Source organism: Bos indicus, chromosome 2 (assembly GCF_029378745.1).
Source record: "Bos indicus isolate NIAB-ARS_2022 breed Sahiwal x Tharparkar chromosome 2, NIAB-ARS_B.indTharparkar_mat_pri_1.0, whole genome shotgun sequence".
Classification (NCBI taxonomy): Eukaryota; Metazoa; Chordata; class Mammalia; order Artiodactyla; family Bovidae; genus Bos; species Bos indicus.
In genome coordinates this window covers 5142505-5164103 of record NC_091761.1, presented here as the reverse complement: position 1 = coordinate 5164103, position 21599 = coordinate 5142505, and the positions used below count along the sequence as shown (strand labels likewise).

The following is a 21599-nucleotide window of genomic DNA, read 5'->3' as shown; positions in this document are numbered from 1 at the left end:
CCAAAAGAGGCAGAAAAAGCTTAAGTCATACAAAAGGACTTGCTAGAGTGTATACTCCTTGAATTAGGAACATAGAATGTATACACTAAACTCTACATCTCCTTCTTCTACTACCCGCCAAACAACATTCCCGTGTCCCTAGAAACTGGACACACGGGAATGAAAACTGACGCATGATGTTCCTTCAACAAACCCCAGTGCACTGCCCAGAAATCATCCAGCTGCCCCCAGGCCCCGGGCTGCTGCATGCCACACTGACCTTGGATATGAAGATGGTGTTGATTTTGGGGTTATGCTTGAAATTCTGGAGAATCTGCATCCTTTCTCCCTGGGACGTAGGGCCATAGATATAGGGTCTAGAGAAGAACAAAGCTACGTTAGGAAGACCACAGAAGCACTCCTCGACTATCCTGAACGCGTGTCAGAGGGAAAGGGAGCTCTTCAAGGCTTCTCTCTCCCAGGAAGACCTCTGTCATGGAAGAAGAGCAGGAAGAGACCCATAGAAAACACGCCCCCACTGCCGCCACCCCTTCCCCCTGAGCCAAGGTGCAGGTCACCATTCTCTTCAAGATTCTCCCTTCACTCTTTTGTTCTTGGACTGTGCTCCTTCCTCCTTCAGCGTCTCTCTCTAAGCTTAGTGTCTATACAAGGAGAATCCCCTGGATTCCATGAAGCACAACGGGGAAAAAAAGAAAACATTGCTATTTGCAAACCAGAGCCTGGAAGGAACCATTTCCAAGTGAAACAGGCATTCTCCAAGAAAGGAGAAAAGAACCCCTTCCAGACTTCTTCCCACTGACTCCCTGTAACGCTATGTTCAAAGCACTTCTCGCTAGTCTCCAGCTGCCAAAGGGCACAGCCCTTTCTAACAATCTCACCGCTCACCCCTGGCCTCTGGCAGCGTCACTCCTCTAGTCTTCCTGTACTGACGTGCTTTTTGTAGCTTCCACAGGGAAGGTAACAATAGTGAGAGTGACGACGACAAGGACAACGAGGACAGCAGCCAAGTGCACAGGGGCCCCCCACACCAAACAGAGGCAGGCTCCACACTGTGGGGAAGACCCACGCCTGCCAGGAGCCCTCAGACCTGTACACCTGAGGCTGGGAGCCAGAGGACGCTGAACTCAAGTGGCTGTTCCCCCGTGCAGGGCCATCAGCTCCCTGGAAGGCCTAGGAAGCACTGCTTTTGCTATTTCACACACACTTCCCGACACTGTGCTCTAAGCTGGTAACAGGGATGCCCAGAGAGCAGCCCCCTGGCCTATGGGGAAGCTGGGCGAAGCCTGGGACAGCTGGATGCTTCCCCAATCCTGCGAGCCTGGCTTCCAGAGTGTTTGGAGCACCCTACAAATTTATTATTTTCTGGATGTTCATGCTGTGAAAAAGGTTGGGAATCTGTACTCTTCAGAACAGCTTGTCTCTTGACATCTAGGTTTTTAGGTGATTCTTCTCTGTGATCATCATCAGGAAAAACAACTCATATAGCCGCAAGCCCTCAGTTTGAGTCAAAGTGTTAGTTGCTCAGTTGTGTCCAGCTCTTTGCAAACCCATGGACTGTAGCCCACCAGGCTCCTCTGTCCATAGGATTCTCCAGGCAAGAGTACTGGAGTGGGTTGCTATTTCCTTCTCCAGGGGATGTTCCCGACCCAGGAATCAAACCTGGGTCTCCTGCATTACAGGCATATTCTTTACTGTCTGAGCCACAGGGAAGGTTCCCTCATATAGGAAATGAAACAGAAGGGTAACCATCCTCCAGAAAAAGGACCTAACATTTGTTGAACACCTACTAGATGTAAGAATCCTGAGGTAGGTGGTGGTAACTCTAAGAGATAGTAGAGCAAAAGGGTAGACCAGAGAAAGCAGAAGCCCAGGCCGGCAGGAAAGAAGAGCCAACATAAAACAAGCCAGTTTTCTATACAGAACACAAAAGGGTTCAAGGTCTAATCACCAGCTGCCTCAGAAGGTCGGTGTTAGGGCAGGATTACAGACAGGAAGACGGACAGAGTGTATGTGTAAGGAACAGTGTTGGATTCCAACTCCCGCCGCCAAGCATGCCTCTGCCCACCTGGCAGGAAACTGGAGATGTACTGCCTAGATTCTGAACACACTGAGGGAGACCCTTTGCCCTCAGGGAGAGCTGAGGGTTAAGCAAGAGTAAGAGTGAAGAAAGACAGGGATTCCCCACTCCCTCCCCTGCCACAGGCTGGGATCTAGGAAACGGTAAGATTCCTCTCTGGAGAAACTTTCCAGCCCAAAAGAAAAGACCCTGAGACACTGGCATCTGGCAACTTCTTGACAAACTAGCCAGGCCCATGCCTGATCATGGAGAGGTCCACAGGCTGGCAAACCCACCAAGCTATACAGAAAGGCCAATCAGCTTTTCAGTGACTCACCCTTAGGTAAGAAAATAGAGCCAAAGATCACCAAAAATCAGAAGATGGGCTCGAAAGACAGAGCTGAAACAAAACACTTGAAGAAGAGAGAGATGGTGCAGGGAATAGAAGAAAGCTTTGAAAGCTTTAATAGCCACAGAGAAGACACCGTACTTGCTCAAAAAAACAAGAACAGTTGACAATAAAGAACTCCTGGAAATTCACAAAAGCTTCAATAGAGTTGGTAGACAAACGGATAAAAAATCAGAGAAAATGGGAGTTCCCTGGTGGTCCAGTGGTTAGGATTCAGTGTTTTCACTGCCACAGCCTGGGTTCAATCCCTGGTCAAGGAACTAAGATCCCGTAAGCTACATGGCACAACCAAAATAAAGGTGGGATGGGGCAGGGAGGAATTGGAGAAGGTGCCCAGAAGATCTAACACCTGGCCAGCAGGAATTCAAAATGAGAGAAAAGGAACTTCCCTGGCAGTTCAGTGGTTAAGACGCCAATGTAGGGGGCATTAGTTGGGGAACTAAAATCCCACATGCCACACAGCACGGCCCTCTCACCCCTCGAAAAAAAAAGAGAGAAGAGAAAACAGAGATGAGTAACAAAGAAAAAACAGAAAGAACTTCTCTGAATTGAAGGACATGAGTTTTCAGATTGAAAAGTGTCTACTTCATGTACTGTAATGAAAGAAAAAAGATCACACTAGTCACACTGTTTTCAAACTTCCAAAAATGAAAAAAAGATTCTAAAACCCTCTTGATAGAAGGAAAACCTATGATCACCACAATAGATCACATACAGAGAGGAGTCAGAAGGGCATTAAGCAGGCTTGCAAACAAACAGCTGCATTGGAAGCTGAGAAAACAGCCCTACCTCTGACATTCTGAGGCCCCATCAACTACTCACCAAGTGTAAGAGTGAATAATGACATCTGCAAGCAAATTCTTATGAAATTTTCCTCTACATACCTTCTCTCAGAAATCTACGAAAGGATACACTCCATCAAAATGAGTGACCAGAAAAGGGGAGACTTGAGATGTGGCAAAAGGGGTTTCAACACAGGGAAGAGGTATAAGGAATTCCCAGGATATCAGAGGCGTGCCCAAAGGTGACAGGCAGCATCTCGAGTCCTAGAGAGCAGCAGACCAGAGCAAGACAGGAAGATGAAGCACTGAAGGGATCTGACCCTTCTGAGAGGGAATTTTACGAGGAGTCTGAAAAGGGATAACTCAGTAATTACATAGAAAACCAAGCAAAAGTAATGACAAGGCAACTATTAAATCTAGGAAAAAACAACATGTTAAGAAATAATGTAATCACAGTACACTGCCTGCCTTGGCTGGAACAATACTTACACAGTCAAAATAATGTAACACTGACATTAGCTAGAACATGGAAGCAATCTAGATGCCCATCGACAGATGAATGGATAAAGCTGTGGTACAGATACACAATGGAATATTACTCAGCCATAAGAAGGAATGCATTTGAGTCAGTTCTGATGAGGTGGATGAACCTAGAGTGAAGTGAGTCAGAAAGAGAAAGATAAATATCGTATTCTAATACACATACATGGAAGCTAGAAAAATGGTACTGAAGAATTTATTTACAGGTCAGCAATGGAGAAACAGACATAAAGAATAGACTTATGGACATGGGGAGAGGGGAGGGGAGGGTGAGAAGTATGGAGAGAGTAACGTGGAAACTTACATTACCATATGTAAAATAGATAGCCAACAGGAATGTGCTATATGGCTCAGGAAACCCAAATGGGCTCTGTACCAACCTAGAGGGCTGGGATGGGGAGGGAGATGGGAGGGAGGTTCAAAAGGGAGGGGATGTATGTATACCTGTGGCTGATTCATGTTGAGGTTTGACAGAAAACAACAGAATTCTGTAAAGCAATTATCCTTCAATAAAAAAATAAATTAAAAAAAAACAGAACTAATAAAAAAAAAATGTAAAAATGTAACATTGAAACTAACTTGGCCCCAAACATTTTGTGGGGATGGAGTGGAGGTAGGGGATGGAATGATGTATGTAAGAGGGCTAAATCCACAGCTCCCATGGTAGGAAATTAATAACCAACTTCTATAATCAATCATGAAGAAATTGCTATATAAATTATTACTTAGAAATATGAAGGTAAATACAGAAAAGAGTTGAAAGTATCCATCTTTGGGGAACAAGGAATTTTGACTAGGAAGACAGGTGCAAGGAATTGCTAGTTTTCTTGACGGCCTATGTTAATTTGATAAAACATAAAATATTTCCTACATTAAATAAGGCACAGTTTTAGAAATCTGAGAAACTCAGTCTGTGTCCCAGTTTTCTCGTCTATGAGACTAACACAATCATGTCTTGCGGCTGAGGTGATGATTAAATCACAGCTTGTGAAGAGCAGCTGCCTGTATGCATCCCTCCCAGCAACATAAAAATTCAGGCTGGAGGGCCTTGTCTTCTGCTACACTCACAGCACCTGAAGCCCTGTATCACTGTGTAAAGAAGCACAGGCCTCTTCCTCTTTACCTGGCAGGAAATTTTCAAATTTTCAGTAGTATCTGGGTGAGGCTGTAACAAGGACTCTGCCGGCTGTTTCCTGAGCAGCTCTTTCTAGATGCTGGGCCATACCTGGGATGCTGGTTCCGTCTGCCTTGCCTTCCCGGCCCCTAGTCCATGTGGTCTGATCGCATCTCCAGTCACAGTGCCACTCAGCCTGAAACTCCAGATGCCAACTAGTGCCCACCTTCAGAGCCCAGCTCCAAGGCAGCACTTGCTCTCTTGGCTCACAGTGACCAGGCCCTCTTTTCTGTACACACCAACCTCTGACTCTGACCACTGCTCCTCTGTCTCATATGGTCCCTGGGAACAGAAAACTAGGCCTTCAGATACTAACAAGTTCCTGAGAGCTTCGAGAAAAAAACAGTCTTCTGCACTCTCACGTGGGGAAGATACCTGGGCTTTTGAGGCCAACTCTAACTTTTCCATTCTTACTTGTTCAGTCGAATGGCATACTCCTTCAGAGCAAACACGTTGTCAGCAAAGACGATAATCTTGTCATTCCTCCTTTCATGAAACTTGATCAGAAACTGGCAAGCTCTGAATTTGTTGGGATTCATGGTGTACAGCAAGATCCGTTTCTTGGTTTTGATTGCCACATACTCCCGGTAAAACTCAGGAGACATTGGGCACCAAACCTGTGAAACGGGAAGAATTAGGGGTCAGTATGCAAGCTTAAGTACCACACAATTGAAAACTTTGGCAAATCAGCTTTAAAACAAACCAAGACAAAACCAATGGCATGTGGATTACATCTCAAAACTATTGTAAACACACACATTACAAAACAAAACCTGAAACCCAATGCTGAACCAAGACCCTCTTACATGTTAATAGCAACGATTTTAAAATGTATCGACAGCAGAGGTGGACTTGCTCTGTCCACCTTTGGACAGAGAACTGCACACACACTTGCCAGCTCTATGTGTTGGGCTAGCCTAGCAATGACATCCCAGTAACGATACAAGGGAACTCTTGAGGGCGGGGGAAATGCTCTAAAACTGGATTGGAGGACACAGCTGCACAACTCTTTACATTTACTAAAATCACAAAAATTATAAATCAACAGCGTTTACTTACAATAGGTGAATGTTATGGAACATAAACTAGACCTTAATAAAGCTGTTAAAAAAAGCAACTTAGCAACCCCAATGTCTGTCAACATCACTAAGTCACGACCAACTCTTTTGCGACCTCATGGACTGTAGCTATCAGGCTCCTCTGTCCATGGGATTTCCCAGGCAAGGATGCTGGAGCGGGTTGCCATCTCCTCCTCCGGGGGATGTTCCCCACCCAGGGATTAAACCCACATCGCCTACACTGGCAGACGGATTCTTTACCACTGAGCCAACAGGGAAGCCCCTGTTAACATTAGAAAAGACTATTTTTACTGCTGTGTAATATTCCATTAGCTATCAAATTGTGGTATATTTGTCCAGTGGAATATTACAGGGGAATTCAAAGTAATGAACTATAGCTATAAGAATAATCAAAAATAATGCATTATGCAAGGAATAAAAATATTAAGCAAAAATCAGAAACCATGCAAGAACATTTATTTATATATATATATACACACACATATCTCCTGATTCTTTCTGCATATACATAAAGATTTTAAAGGGGCTTCCCAGGTAGCACAGTGGTAAAGAATCTGCCTGCCAATGCAGGAGATGTGGGTTCAATCCCTGAACTGAATAGATCCCCTGGAAAAGGAAACAGCAACCCACTCCAGTATTCTTGCCTGGAAAATCCCAAGAACGGAGGAGCCTGGCGGGCTACAGTCCATGGGGTCAAAAAGAGTCAGAAATGACTTAGCAACTAAACAAAGATTTTTAAAAAGCAAAGTTAAACAACAAATGTTTAGGGAATTGCACATAGGAAGTAAAATAACAAAGAAAAGCAAGAAAATGACAAACCTAAACTCCAAGACAGCAGCAGAGGGAGAGGAGATGCAATCAGACAGGAAGAGGCACCTCAAAGACTCCAGCAGTGCTGTGCATAACTTGGGTGCTCTTTATGAAGACGTACCCAGAGAGTAAGCAAGCGTCTCGATAGAGCAAGGCCACCTGCACAGCTGCCTCCTGCTCATCTTCACCCAGGAGGCCCATCTCTGCCCTTCCAGGACGCAGCCCACCCTACTCTAGCCACTAAGTGACGGTCATTTTAAAGTGCCAGAAAGGCCTTCTGTTGCTATTCCTTTGAACGTGTATTTTTAACACATACCTGTGCAGGTATTCATCACAGAACAATCCTGGAAAAATGTGTTCTTAGAAATTGAACGTTGGTCACGTGCTGTCTGTGGGTGTCAAAACCAACAGACTCTGGCACTGGGGGTGGCTGGTGGCTGTTCCCACGGAACCAAGAATCCCTCTGGGGTGAAGGCGTGCAGGAGCACCCTGAGGTGCTCACTCCCAGAAGGGAGGATGAGGAGCCCAGCCCACCTGGATTAGCCTCCTGATTCGACCACTTCCCGTGTGCCCCTGGACAAGCGACTGTCTGACACATCTGAGATGACACATCGCCCACACCACAGGAGGGCTGAGGCTACTGCAAAGGCAGCAGAACCCTTGCTGAGGTCTTGACCCGCGTATCTGCCTGTGAGGAATTGACCGGACCCAGTTCCCCTCCGCAGGGCAGTGCCCGCCCTCAGGGACCATTAGGAAGAGGCCAGCTACCTCAGCACACTGGACTTTGGCGATGTAGCCACTGTTCTGTAGCTCCATCCAGTTGGCTTCATAGAGTTTCGGCCCAATCAAAAAGTTTAAGTCGACGATTTTGTCATCTTCCCGGACGAGGGTTGCGGTCAAACCCAGCTTGCAGTGCGCCTGCACAATGGTGAGCACCCGTCGGAACATCTTGGCTGGGGAAACAATTGGCACATTAACACCATCACTTTTTAAATGCTCTAAGTACCAAAGACAGCTTTGACCTAAGACTGGTCCAGGACACCACATGTCTAAGCCCTGGGTCACAGGATCACAGAAACCTGGCTCTAGTCATGAATGACTAGGTGAGAAAGCTTCAACTCCACTTTCAGACCTGCTCCAAAGAGGGGTGAAAGGGAGAACAGGAGGCAGTGACTCAGAGGAAGCCCCAGGCCAGGGAGCCCCAGCGCTCCCCTCACACAGCTAAGCTATCGGGCGGAGCATAGACAGCAATTGGAACCATGATCCAGGATATTAAAATGCCACTGAGCTCTGACTCACAAGGAATTTGTGCACCCTGAAGCTTGCTGACCAGAATGAATGCTTCAAACTCAGCCTCCAACTGAACTGCTACAAAGCAACTTCAAAGTTATTCACAGAAAATGTTTCTTTTTATCAATTTCCAATCCATCTGACCAAATACCCACCTTCTCTGTAAGGGTTTTTTTTTTCTTTTAGTTTATAGTTTTTGATTCCCAGGTGGTACTAGTGGTAAAGAACCTGCCTGCCAATGCAGCAGATCTAAGATTCCCAGATTCTAACTTTGGGTCGGGAAGATCCCCTGGAGGAGGAAATGGCAACCCACTCCAATATTCTTGTTTGGAGAATTCCATGGATAGAGGAGCCTGGTGGGCTACAATGGGGTCACAAGAGTCGGACATGACTAAATGACTTAGTACACTGCACAATGAACTTTTCCTGAGGGTGGGTAAGTGAGCTTACCCTGTTTTATAAATGTTAACACAGCGGCAGACTGTGCCACCACCACGACCAGGTTACAAGCCGATCCACGACCCCAAAAACTCCCCTATGCTCTGCCTTGTCACACCCCCCATCCTGCCCCAGCAACCACTGATCTGTTCTCTGTCACTACAGTTTTATATTTTCAAGAATGTCCTACTGACGGCATCACGCACTCTTGCAGCCTCTTGGGACTGGCTGACTTCACTCAGCAAGATGCCTCTGGGCTTCCTTTCCATGGCTGAGAAGTATCCTATCGAATGACGTACCAGCTTGTCCATCCAGCCCCTCACTGACATGCATTTCCATGGTCAATATAGGTTTTGGAGACTACAACCAGGGCTGTTATAAACATGACAAGTTTTTGTGTGAACCTAAGTTTTCATTTCTCCATAACAGATGCCCATGGTGGGACTGCTGGCTCATATGGTGATTTTCTAATAAACTGCCAAACCTCCCCAGAGTGACTGTACATTTTGCAATTCCTCTGGCCATGCGTGACAGTTCCAGCTGCTCTGCACTCTTGTCAGTATTTGGTACTTTATATATATATATATAGACATTCTCTATATATAGACATATATATATATAGACATTCTCTATATATAGACATATATATATATAGACATTCTCTATATATAGACATATATATATAGACATTCTATATATAGAATATATATATACATATATCTATATAGACATATATATAAACATTCATATATAGAATGTCTCTCTCTATATATATATATATATAGACATTCTAATAGGAGAAATATCAATAACCTCAGATATGCAGATGACACTACTCTTATGGCAAAAACTGAAGAACTAAAGAGCCTCTTGATGAAAGTGAAAGAGGAGAGGGAAAAAGTGGGCTTAAAGCTCAACATTCAGAAAACTAAGATCACAGCATCCGGTCCCATCACTTCACGGCAAATAGATGGGGAAACAGTGGAAACAGTGGCTGACTTTATCTTTCTGGGCTCCAAAATCACTGCAGATGGTGATTACATCCATGAAATTAAAAGAGGCTTATTCCTTGGAAGGAAATTTATGACCAACCTATTTGGAGAAGGCAATGGCACCCCACTCTGGTACTCTTGCCTAGAGAATCCCATGGACGGAGGAGCCTGGTAGGCTGCAGTCCATGGGGTCGCTAAGAGTCGGACACGACTGAGCGACTTCACTTTCAGTTTTCACTTTCCTGCATTGGAGAAGGAAATGGCAACCCACTCCAGTGTTCTTGCCTGGAGAATCCCAGGGACAGGGGAGCCTGGTGGGCTGCCGTCTCTGGGGTTGCACAACGTCGGACATGACTAAAGCGACTTAGCAGCAGCAGCAGCAGATAGCATATTAAAAAGCAGAGACATTACTTTGTCAACAAAGGTCCATCTAATCAAGGCTATGGTTTTTCCAGTAGTCATGTATGGATGTGAGAGTTGGACTGTGAAGAAAGCTGAGTGCCGAAGAACTGATGCTTTTGAACTGTGGTGTTGGAGAAGACTCTTGAGAGTCCCTTGGACCGCAAGGAGATCCAACCAGTCCATTCTGAAGGAGATCAGCCCTGGGTGTTCTTTGGAAGGAATGATGCTAAAGCTGAAACTCCAATACTTTGGCCACCTCATGCAAAGAGTTGACTCATTGGAAAAGACTCTGATGTTGGGAAAGATTGAGGGCAGAAGGAGAAGGGGATGACAGAGGATGAGATGGCTGGACGGCATCACCGACTCAATGCACATGAGTTTGGGTGGACTCCGGGAGGACTCCGGGAGTTGGTGATGGACAGGGAGGTCTGGCGTGCTGCGGTTCACGGGGTCGCAAAGAGTCAGACACGACTGAGCGACTGAACTGAATAGCTGGGTCTCTTGGATGAAGTCTATTCATGTCTTTGGCCTGTTTTCTAACATTTTCTGCCATTGCCTGACTGTCTAAAGGCAATAAAATTAACATGTCTAAAACCTACTCCTTGGAAGGAAAGTTATGACCAACCTAGATAGCATATTCAAAAGCAGAGACATTACTTTGCCAACAAAGGTCCGTCTAGTCAAGGCTATGGTTTTTCCAGTGATCATGTATGGATGTGAGAGTTGGACTGTGAAGAAAGCTGAATGCTGAAGAATTGACGCTTTTGAACTGTGGTGTTGGAGAAGACTCTTGAGAGTCCCTTGGACTGCAAGGAGATCCAACCAGTCCATCCTAAAGGAGATCAGTCCTGGGTGTTCTTTGGAAGGACTGATGCTAAAGCTGAAACTCCAATACTTTGGCCACCTCATGCGAAGAGCTGACTCATTGGAAAAGACTCTGATGCTGGGAGGGACTGGGGGCAGGAGGAGAAGGGGATGACAGAGGATGAGATGGCTGGATGGCATCACCAACTTGATGGATGTGAGTTTGAGTGAACTCCGGGAGTTGGTGATGGACAGGGAGGCCTCATGCTGTGATTCATGGGGTCGCAAAGAGTCGGACATGACTGAGCAACTGAACTGAACTGAAAGCCTACTCCCAATCTTCTCTCTCCAAACCTGCTCCTTCTAGAGCCTTCTCCACCTAATATCCACTCCTCTCTTCTGATGGCTCAAGCCAAAATCTGATAGTCACCCTTGATTTCTCTTTCAGAACCACATCTAACCTGTGCAGTTCATCTTCAAAGCATAACCAGAATCAGCTTACCTTCATTCTTACTGGTTCCAAGCCTTGTGTTGGGATTCCACAAACTAACATATCTAGATGCTCTCCACCCTTGCTTCCTGCAGTGTCTTCCCAGCACAGCAGCTGGGGTGAAATTTTTAGAATGTTAAGTCAGAGATGTCACCCTTGGCTCAAATGTCTCAAAAGGCATCTCACCCAGAGTACAAGCTGAAGGTCTACCTTCAGGCCCTACAGGATTGGCCCCAACACCTCTCTGAACTCAGTTTTGACTGCTCTCCCCCTCGACGCCCTCCACAGCCACAGAACTACACTGCGGTCAGACCATGGAGGCACTACTTCCCCATCTCAGGACTGTGTCCTTCTGACCGAGAGACCCTCATCCCTACTTGGCTTGCTGTGAACATCTCATCTCTACTTGGCTTGCTGTGAACATCTCCCAGGCATCTTCAGACATCCAGAGAGGCTGGAGGAGTTCTCGTTACAGAGAAAACAAAAAGATGGAAAGGCCATCTTCACAATATTTTGAAAACAGTATGTGAAAATGCCTCTGATTTCGTTTAATTCAGAGTCATCTCTAATTTCCTGGAGAAGGCAATGGCTACCCACTCCAGGACTCTCGCCTGGAAAATCCCATGGATGGAGGAGCCTGGTAGGCTGCAGTCCAGGGGGTCTCACAGAGTTGGACACGACTGCAGCGACTTAGCAGCAGCAGCAGCTCTAAATTCCACTTCTCAACTGATCAGAACTGTTAATTTGTTTTATCAAGAAAGGTTTGCCTGGTCTGCTACTCAGTAATAAAGGGAACACATCATCAGCACATGTCACAATGTGGATACATCATTATGTGAAGTGAAGGAAGTGAGACATAAGAAAATATATATGATTTTGTTAATATATTTCCAGAAAAGGCATGTATCCAGAAACAGAAAACAATTCAGTGATTTCCTGGGGCTAAGATGAAAAGCAGTGATGGTGAGTATGAGAAAGATGTTCTAAAACTGGATCATGGTGATGGCTGTATGAACGCCTTACTAAATTCAAGATTACTAAAAATCTTGAATCATATACTTAAAATGGATGGATTTATGGCTCATAAATTATATCAATATGGCTATTAAAAGCCATATTGTGATATGGCTGCCTGCAATACTTGGACAAGTACAACTTCTATAACATAATAAGGATCAATACTTTAGTCTTAAAAATAAAACAAACATTGCAAGAACTATTTTGTGCTCCTAGTATAGTTTTTGTGGGACTGTAAAAAAAGCGAGGGGAGGGGTTAAGGATAAGTGGATAAGTTGAGGTGCAAAAACAGTATCCCTTTCTAAATGACTACTCTGGGCCAGTCTAAGAAGACTGTCAGTGTGGACGCCCACCCACCACTAACCCCCACTCCGCACATGCTCATTACTTCACTGAAAGCTTCACCAAGAAAGTTTCTCTTGCAAGATGGATGTATTACACAGCAGCCCCTCTCTCAACCCAAGAACTGGAAAATTACTCTGTCCATACGGTGAGCAGCATCCCAGCTCTCAGCCTGCTTACCTGGTATGGTGTGTACTTCATCCAGGATCATGAGGCCCCATTCCTGAGTTTTGAGCCACTCCATCACCCGCTCAGCCTCCCAGGACCTTTTGGTGGTGTGGCCCAGCATCGAGTAGGTGCTGATGGCAATGGAGCAGCCTATGGGCTTGTCCTTGGCATCGGAGGTAAAGCGGCAGATCTGGCTGTCATCGATGGTGGACCACATCTTGAACTGGGCTTTCCACTGCTCCACAGACACGGCCGAGTTGCCCAGCACCAGACAGCGCTTCCTGACAGTACACGCGGCTGTCACGCCCACCAGGGACTTCCCAGCACCTACAAGACACCAAGGGCAACACCCCCAAGCCGAGCTGAAATGAGGGACAGGGACAGACAAAAAGGCTCGCCGGCACACCAATCTGGCCCAAATTATTCGTAACGATCCTCACAGCGGACACTGTTGAGGCGTTTTTTCTGCTCCAAACCTGTTTCCTTCTTTACAGAAAAGGAGGCATGCCCACTTCACACACAGATGTGAAAACTGAGAGACAAGTGCCAGGCCCTGTTAGAGCACCATATATGCACCTTGTTTAAATCTTAAAAAGCAACATTTGTCAAAACAAACTATGAATAAGAGACACCTCTACTACTGCCGTTTTAAAGATGGGAAAACTAAATCTAAGGTGCAACTTGCCCAAGACCCTGGGACAGCAGTGCTGCTAGGGTACAGTGTACCCAACACACGGACCACCTTCGGAGGGACTGAGAAAAGATGGCTACTAAGATCACACAATCAACTGGGCTGAGCACTCAGGAATGTGGTAGTGTGAACACTGCTACTGGCAAAGACACAGGAAGGTGAAACTCCAGGGGCTTCTGAGTTCACCACCATCCACCATGAGAAGATCAAGATTAAAACTCAAGCTGTTCCTTTAAAAAGCAATTCTTCCTTAACCAGGGATGTGCTTCAAAGTAACCCATGGAGCTTAAAAAAAAAAATGAAGGTGCAGGCCCCTTCCTGAGAGAGTGCACCTTCTAGAGTCTGGGGCAGGGCTCCAGCTGACTCTACTATGACTGCCAGCCTAGAACCTAGGCTAGACCAGACACGACTCAGGACAGATGCAGAGAGAGCAGCCCACCCATCTCCTTCACTCAGTCACTCACCACAAGGAAGGACAATGACCCCGGAGCGTGCGCGCCCGTTCCCAAACATCTTCCGCAAACTCTTCTCCTGATAAGGTCTAAGGACAGCTGTGGGCTTCAGGTCAATGTTGATATCAGGGTTGACAGAATCATTCCGAAAGTCGTATTCTGCCAACAGAGGGTACTCCAGGTGGATGCAACGTTTCTGGAGTTCTTCAATCATTTCCTGGAAAGTGAGCATGAAGGTTCATAATCTTGTTAACTCCAAAGCGTGCTCAGAAGCAACACATATCCTAAGACACCTAACAATAAAAAAACAAGTTAACCTAGACATTTTGCCATTTCAGATCTTGCTTGATAACAACTGGGTTAAAGCATAGAAAAGGACCCCAAACTAAGGTAATGAACAAAATTAAATCCAATCAGCTACCAAAATGCCCCGCAGACACCATTTCTCACTGACCCACCAGTGGGAAGAATGGGACACTCAGATATAACTTGATCAGGAAGAATGATGCCACAGTACATTGGAGATAGACAGGGGTTCCTTCCTCTCACACAAACTATGGACAGTCCAGGCAGGGCCAGACCAGCTTCTGACATCCGCTTAGAGAAGCAACCAGGAGGGATTATGTTCACTAACCTGCTTGACTTCAAAAGACACTGTCTGTGTCTCTTCTTCTTCCTCCTCATCCTTGTCCATTTGCTCATAAAAATCAAACAGGTCTGTGGGGATGTCAGATTTACCCTGTGGATCTGTCACTCGGGAAGTAGAGGGCCCACCGCTACCTTCAACACTCTTAGCAATCTGAAAGAGAAAGGCAGGATCTGGACTTGCACAAAACATTTAACCCTACTGCTACCAAGCAACAGTCAAAGCTGCAAGAAAGCTACAGGACTACTAGGCTGCAAATGCTGGACTAAAAGCACCTGAGGGCTAAAATCCTGGATGTGTCCAACCCCTGAGGGTGACCTAGGAGCCCACATACAGCAGACTTGCTTGTGAAAGTCTCAGTGATGAGCTCGGTGGCCTCCCCCTCAGAGTTCCTCAGGCGGCACTCCCGGATCACCGGATCCTGGAGAAGATGCTGGATGACATCAGGATGAGAACTTTCAACGAAGTATCTATAAAAGGGGAGGAAGCAGAAGCCTACTGACCAGGACAGAATTTGCAGAAGAGTCCATTTAGCATTCTTAAGATGGTCTGGGGATAGTGGCCTCCGGCTTCTCTCCACATCCACCCTTCCCCATCCCTTTGCCAAAGCTGAGTGATGAGCTACTGGTCATGATATAACACAGAAGGGTTGTTGGCAAAGCCCCACTTTGAAGACAAACTAGCAGGGATCTGAACCCCAGCTACACTGCTAGGAGAACACAGTGGTCAGTGAATGAACAGTTTTGGCCACACAGCTTCACTCATTCCCTTTAGCCCCTGACTCTGGGGAGTAGTTGTTAGTGCAGAGCACATTCCACAAACGTTAGCTTCCTGCCGCTGATACGCAGAGGGTGAAAACGCCTCGGTGGGCCTTTCACGGAGCCCCTTACCTGTTGTGCTTCAGGACCAGCTTGACTTTCCCATAGCTGACGGTACACAACTGCAAGGAGTGAGAACACCAGACAGGCAAAATCAGCCACATGCAGGGCACTCACAACATTACTGGACGCATTTTACTACCTATCAGCCAAGTAGAGGGTTCATTTTACTTTAGGAAAATCCAATGTGCCATCCTGAAGGGGTAGATCTGTCTAAATACAGCTTTTTCTACTAGCTTCTACTTTTTTTTTAAGCTTTACTTTATTTTTACCTTATTTTCAATTAAAAATAACTGCTTTACAATATTGTGGTGGTTTCTGCCATACAACAACATGAATCAGCCATAGGTATACATATGTTTAAATATTTCTACCAGTAAGGATGAGTAGAGATTAATGAACTAAGTATCTAACTCAAGCTACAGGTTAAAAAAACACCACTACTGACAAAAACACAAAAGAAACAGAAGGACAAAAATTAAAGATAAAAGTGTAAAAATGATTTTGAAGAAATAAAACAAACAAACAGTAAAACTACTTCAAGTAAAATAAATCCAATAGAAATAATTTTTTTTCATTGAAAATAGCAGGAATTCGCTGGTGGTCCAGTGGTTAGAACCGGAGGCTCTCACTGCAGAGGGCCCAGGGTTAAAGTCCTGGTCAGGGAACTAAGATCCCACATGCCCATGATGCAGGGGTGGGGTGGGGAAGTGAAAATAGATTAAATCAGTAGTTGATCTAGTCAAGAAAAGATAAGAATAAAATACAAAACCACTACAGAAAGTGGTAAGTGGAGATAAATTGTTCACTGCACACCTTTTGGTGCCTTTGTGTGCATGCTGAGTCCATTTCAGTCATGTCTCTTTGTGTAGCTTCTGCTTTTTGAGAGCAAAACCTCCCTCTTGTCTGGCTAATTCTGATGCACATACCTTAACCTATAAAATGCTGCTTTAAATCTTTCTGTTATTTTCCCTTTCTCTTTATTCTTCACTTCGAGAAGCCCCATCCTAATCCAGAGACTCATCCCACTGTACCAGAGCTACCCCCAACACAAAGCTACCCCCAAAGCTGGCAGAATATGTGTTCAGTAAGTGTGTGCTGCAAAAATTAAACACAAAGCCTCCAGCCTCCTTGCCAAGATTCCCATTTCTTCAACTAGATGTAAGATTCTTAATGGTAGAAAATCCTCCCAAGTTCCCAACAATCTTTAGGATGGAATGAGCAGAGAAAATGTGGTGGCCACAAAATTTGCAACTCAGATCTCGGGCTGCTGCCTGCCTCCACTACTGCCCTCTAAATCCGCCCCTGCACTAACCAATACCCGCATTCCTGCAGGCAGCGCCCAGCCAAGACTGAGAAGAGCCGGGGAACTGAAGCAGGCTCATTTTATAAGATGCAAGTCCCTCTCCCAAGGTACCCTTGCACATCACAAGAAAAGAAGTCTCTCCAGGGCTCCCACCAGCTTCTCTGAGATTGGCTTCATTTCTGTGCTGGATTGGACGCCTGTGGTACTCATCTTCTGCTGCTCCAGACCTGGAATCCGAATCCAACTGCCTACTGACCAGCAGAAGGCAATGAAAGCTACCGTCCATCTCTTCTGAAGGGTATTCACCATCTCTCAGAACCCAAGCATGTCCTCAGAACCCAAGTGCTCGTCACCGAGAGCTCTTTCCTCTTTCACGTATGAAGCCCTTTTTGACTCTGCCTAATGGAAGTTGTTGACTAGTGGTCTCCTGTCTCTCAGACTTAAGTGAAGTTTATCATCTGTACTAGTCTGTTCATGTTACCACACAGTACACCCTGGACCAAGTTGTTTAACAAACAGAAACTTATTTCTAGAAGTCCAGGATCATGAGGCCAGGAATTTCTTTTCCAGTGAAGGTTCTCTTCCTGGTTTGTAGAGGGCTACCTTCTCAGTCTGTGCTCACATTACCTCGTCCTTGTACAAATGCAGAGAAAGAGCATACAAGCCTTCTGGTATCCTTTCCCATAAGGACACTAATCCTATTGGCCCTACCCTTTTAACCACATTTAACTTTAATTATCTCCTTACTCCAGATGCAATCATATTACAAGTCAGGTAGGTCCTTGAGATGTGAATTCTGGAGGAGGCACAATTCAGTCTGTAACAGCCACACTTTGGGCTGTATTCCCAAATAACCCGGGCCAGAATGGGCCTGAATACCCACTGTGTTAGTACCCACTGGCTAAGAGCAGCTCATGGGAAGTGTAGCCTCAGCAAAACACAATACTGGATCCAGAAGAGCAGCAGCCAGGGTGATTGGTTATTCTGCTCCCCACACTGAATCTGAATGGCATTTTCTTGACTGCCACAGGCTAATGATGTACAGCACTTGTCCCTATCATTCCTACATTAAGAAGGAGGGCAAAAGAGCCAGCCTTAGCCCCCACTTGCCTTAATAAACTGAATGATTCCCTCTGGGACTCCTGTCTTGCTGAGCTTCCTGAGATAGTCCGTGATGTCGCTGGTCTGCAGCCCGACGCTGACAGCTGCATACAGGGAGTAGGCAGTTAGTTTGTACTCATGCACGTGGGTTGGTCGGCACACCGGTTCTGCAATAGCCACCAGGAAGTCTTGAGCGTATTTGTAAACTGGAGAGAAGGCTTCTAAAAAGATGTGGCCATCAGGAGCCTGAGAAACACCAAATGGACACAACAGTCAAGGAAATTAATGAGATGATTAGACTCTTTTCCACATCATTATCTAGAAAGGATAAGCTGCCCAGAAAACCAACACCAGGGATACTTTTGTAAGCACATCTTCAGTCAACTGTAGGGCCTGCTACTACTTTAATCAGATACAAGGAGTAGAGAGAATAGAAGACAAAGTTTCCAGAGTCAGTAGCTGCTTCCCACTAGTCTTCACAGGAAAAGCCAACGACCTTACTGGCTATCTGTCTGGCTAGATGACCAATGAATGGAGAACATTAATTACTTCAAGTTGAGCAAAAAAGCTGCCTAGCAAATGTCTCATTAATTTTTTCCAAGAGGAATTAAAACGTTACACAATACATGCCGCTACTCCATAGATGAAAGTAATTTCCAATCACGCGGCAGAACTGGAGAGAGAATGAGAGTAAAAGCGGGGGTTAGTGAGGAAGGAAGCCCAAGACCCGCCAGCACATGAGAGCGAACACGCTCATTCTATCTCGGCTGTTTCAGTCCGTGACTGTGAAAGCTCGCTCTCAGTGGGCTCCGAAGCGCACGATCCTGCATTTCTGTTTGGGCCCCACCAACTCTTGGCCGCTGGCTGTGGGCGTGCTTACCACCCAGAGGGGTCTGGAGGTGTGGTCGTCCTTCAGCGGCATCTGCAGCCTGTAGTCCTTGGCTCCATACTCATCCACTTTGGTGCCGGACTCATCCACCTGCTTTCCGGCCGCGGAGGGAACAGCTTCCTGGGTGTCGTTCCCAGGGGCGTCGTCTTCCTCGTCTTCCTCATCCTCGTAGTGCCGCTTCTTGGACTTCTTCTTCTCTGCAGATATTAACAAGGACACACAACGTGAGCCCTGCAGGAGCCTTGAGCTCCCCCCGCACTGAATAGTCGCAGGTCGGGGGAACCAGACTTCCCCAGCGCCAACCACCCCTAGCCCGGAGCCACTGTGCACCTCGGGAGTCCTCTCCCTCACGGTGCCCACCTAGCCCGGTTGCAGGGCTCTCCGGAGGTCGGGGTCGACCCCAGTCCAGCGGCCAGTCCTGACAGCATGCGCCGGCCGCGAGCGACTCTGGGGTCGACCGCCTCTGAGAAGGCCTAAGCAGCAACCACACAGGATGAGGGGGCCGGCGGGCGCAAGCAACCCCGAAACACGCCCGCGCCACGTCTCACCGCGGTCGGCGCGGTCTCTCTTGCCCATGACTGCGCCCGCTGCAGCCTACCACCGCCCCTAGCCTACCGCGGCGGCAGCTCTCGGAGGAACTTCCTGTTCACACCGGAAGCTCTTCCGGGCACCGCCCAGGAAGTCCCGCCGCGGGGCGTTCGGTTGGTGTGAGTGTAGCTGAGCCTGGCAGCTGTGCAATCCGCTGGCTCTTTCCCGGTGCAGGCGCTTTCTCGACACTTTTTCTCCTAGTCAGTGAAACATGTTTTGAGTACTTGTTATGACCGTCCAGGCACTGTTGTTTTAGCCCGTGGGTCAGGACAGTGAACTGAGAAAAGGTCTTGGCCCTCTGTAACAGAAAAATGTGGGCAGTAAACAAATGTGTTGAGCGCTGTAAGGAGAAATAAAAGAGAATGAGTTTGTGCTATTCTGAATGGATGGTGCTAGAATCTCTCTCTGAAGCGGTGCTAATTGAGTGAGTGATCATGCAAGTGGACAATGTCCTATGTAAATACCAGAAAGGTACAGTGTGGACCTAGGGGCCCACTCAGGTTTGGCATTTAAGAGGAGAACCATGGCTGGGAGGGGTGGGGGACAGGAGACAGTATAGTGCGTGAACAGAACTGATTCTCAAAATGGGATCCCCTGGCTCATCGACATCATATAGGAACTAGTTAAAATTAGTTATAAAGGCACAAACACAAAACAGATGAATCATAAAATTCTGCAGGCCATGGCAACAATCTCGCCCTCCAGATGTGATGTTCAACTTTGAGAACACCTAATATAGAGCCTTGTAGGTCATTGCAAAAACTTTGGATTTTATTATAGGGAGCTACTGGGGAATTTTTGAGCAGAGAAATGACAGTCTGATTTAGTATTAAAGGGTCACTCTGCACTAGATGCATTGTTGAAGATGGATTTTACAAAGTCAAGGGCAGCTACTGCAGGGCTCCAGTTGAGAAGTCACTGGCTTTATCCGGGTGATAAGGGTAAAGTCGATGCACAGTGGTTCCATTCTGAATATATGTTAAAGACAGCACAGGATTTGCTGACTAGCTCTGGAAGGTGAGTAAGAGGAGTAAAGGAAAACTGCAACGTTTTTGACCTGAGCAACTGTAAAAATGACGTACCTCAGGGAAGGTACAGATTTTTTTTTTTTTAAATAAGGGTGACTGAGCAGCACTCAGCTTGGTACCAGCCTGCTGCTGTCCAGCGCTGGGCACCCCTACCACTGGGGGACCATGGTCTCTACTGAGAAAGCTCTGTGGAGGTATGCTACTGCCAAGTCGTGCAGTGTACTACTTCATCCTGTACTACACCATTGGACGAGACCATACCATCCTTCCAGAAACTATGGGTCCCTGCTGGGCTGCACCTTTTCCCAAACCTTGGAAAAACCCAAAGGAACCAATCTGTGGGATCAGCCCCCAGACAGCTAAGCACTGTCCTCTCCCAAAGGCTCCCAAACTGCTTCCTCCCACCTTAAAAGGTACAGATTTGAAGAGTGGTTCTGGATATATTGAATGTGAGTGGCTATACTAGCCTGCTTGAGTGCCATAACGAAACACCACAGACTATATGACTCCAACAGTGAAACTTATTTTGTCACAATTCTGGAGGCTGGAAGTCCAAGGTTAGGATCCTGCTCTCTTCCTGGCTTGAAGATGGCCACCTTCTTGCTATGTCCTCACACAGGGACTGAGGGAAGGGAAAACTCTGGTGTCTTTTCTTCACATAAGGGCACCAGTTTTCTCAGATTAGGTCCTTAACCATATGACCTCATTTAACTTTTATCACCTCCTCACAGGCTCTGTCTTCAAATACAGTCACGTTGGGAGTTAAATCTTCAGTGTACAAATTCAGGGGACGATGCAATTCCTACAAGCAGCCTATTACATAAATAAACGAAATGTCAAGTTGACAGTTGGGTGGAAATCTGAAGTTCAGGGACCTAAAATATGTTTGAGAACTGCCATCACATATCTATGATATTGAAGCTATAGGACTGATTAAAGTTACCCAGGGAACAAATGTAGGTAAAGAAAACGTCTGGGAACATTTTACAGTGAAGAGGCTGGAAAATGGTGAATTCTTCAAAACTAGATGAATGAAGAACAGCCAGTGAGATAGGAAAATCAGGAATCCTGGAAATCCTTTTATTCATCTCATTTCAGGGTCAAGGAAGTGATCTGCTGTGTTAGATGCTGCTGATCAGCTGAGCAAATTGAAGACAGACTCAGCCACAAAATCTGCAATGTAGAAGATCAGTTCTCAGATAAATGACCTTCAGTAAATTGAAGCTT

At 46.3% G+C, this 21599-nt stretch overlaps 1 protein-coding gene across 3 annotated transcripts in view; it reads right to left on the bottom strand.

Annotated features, from left to right (window-relative positions):
- ERCC3 (ERCC excision repair 3, TFIIH core complex helicase subunit) overlaps positions 1–19462 on the bottom strand; it is a 30464-nt gene extending 11002 nt beyond the window's left edge. The window contains exons 1-11 of one of the 3 annotated variants that reach the window (XM_019969183.2): positions 19305–19462; positions 18748–18953; positions 17877–18113; positions 15473–15522; positions 14917–15052; positions 14571–14735; positions 13949–14153; positions 12806–13120; positions 7619–7803; positions 5376–5578; positions 260–356 (exon numbers count right to left, since the gene is read on the bottom strand). In XM_019969183.2, coding sequence (XP_019824742.1) covers positions 260–356; positions 5376–5578; positions 7619–7803; positions 12806–13120; positions 13949–14153; positions 14571–14735; positions 14917–15052; positions 15473–15522; positions 17877–18113; positions 18748–18953; positions 19305–19332 — 1827 coding nt within the window. In that variant the 5' untranslated portion in view covers positions 19333–19462. The other 2 variants (XM_019969191.2, XM_070801894.1) reach the window with 2 other exon arrangements.
- Between the last annotated feature and the right edge of the window lie 2137 nt (positions 19463–21599).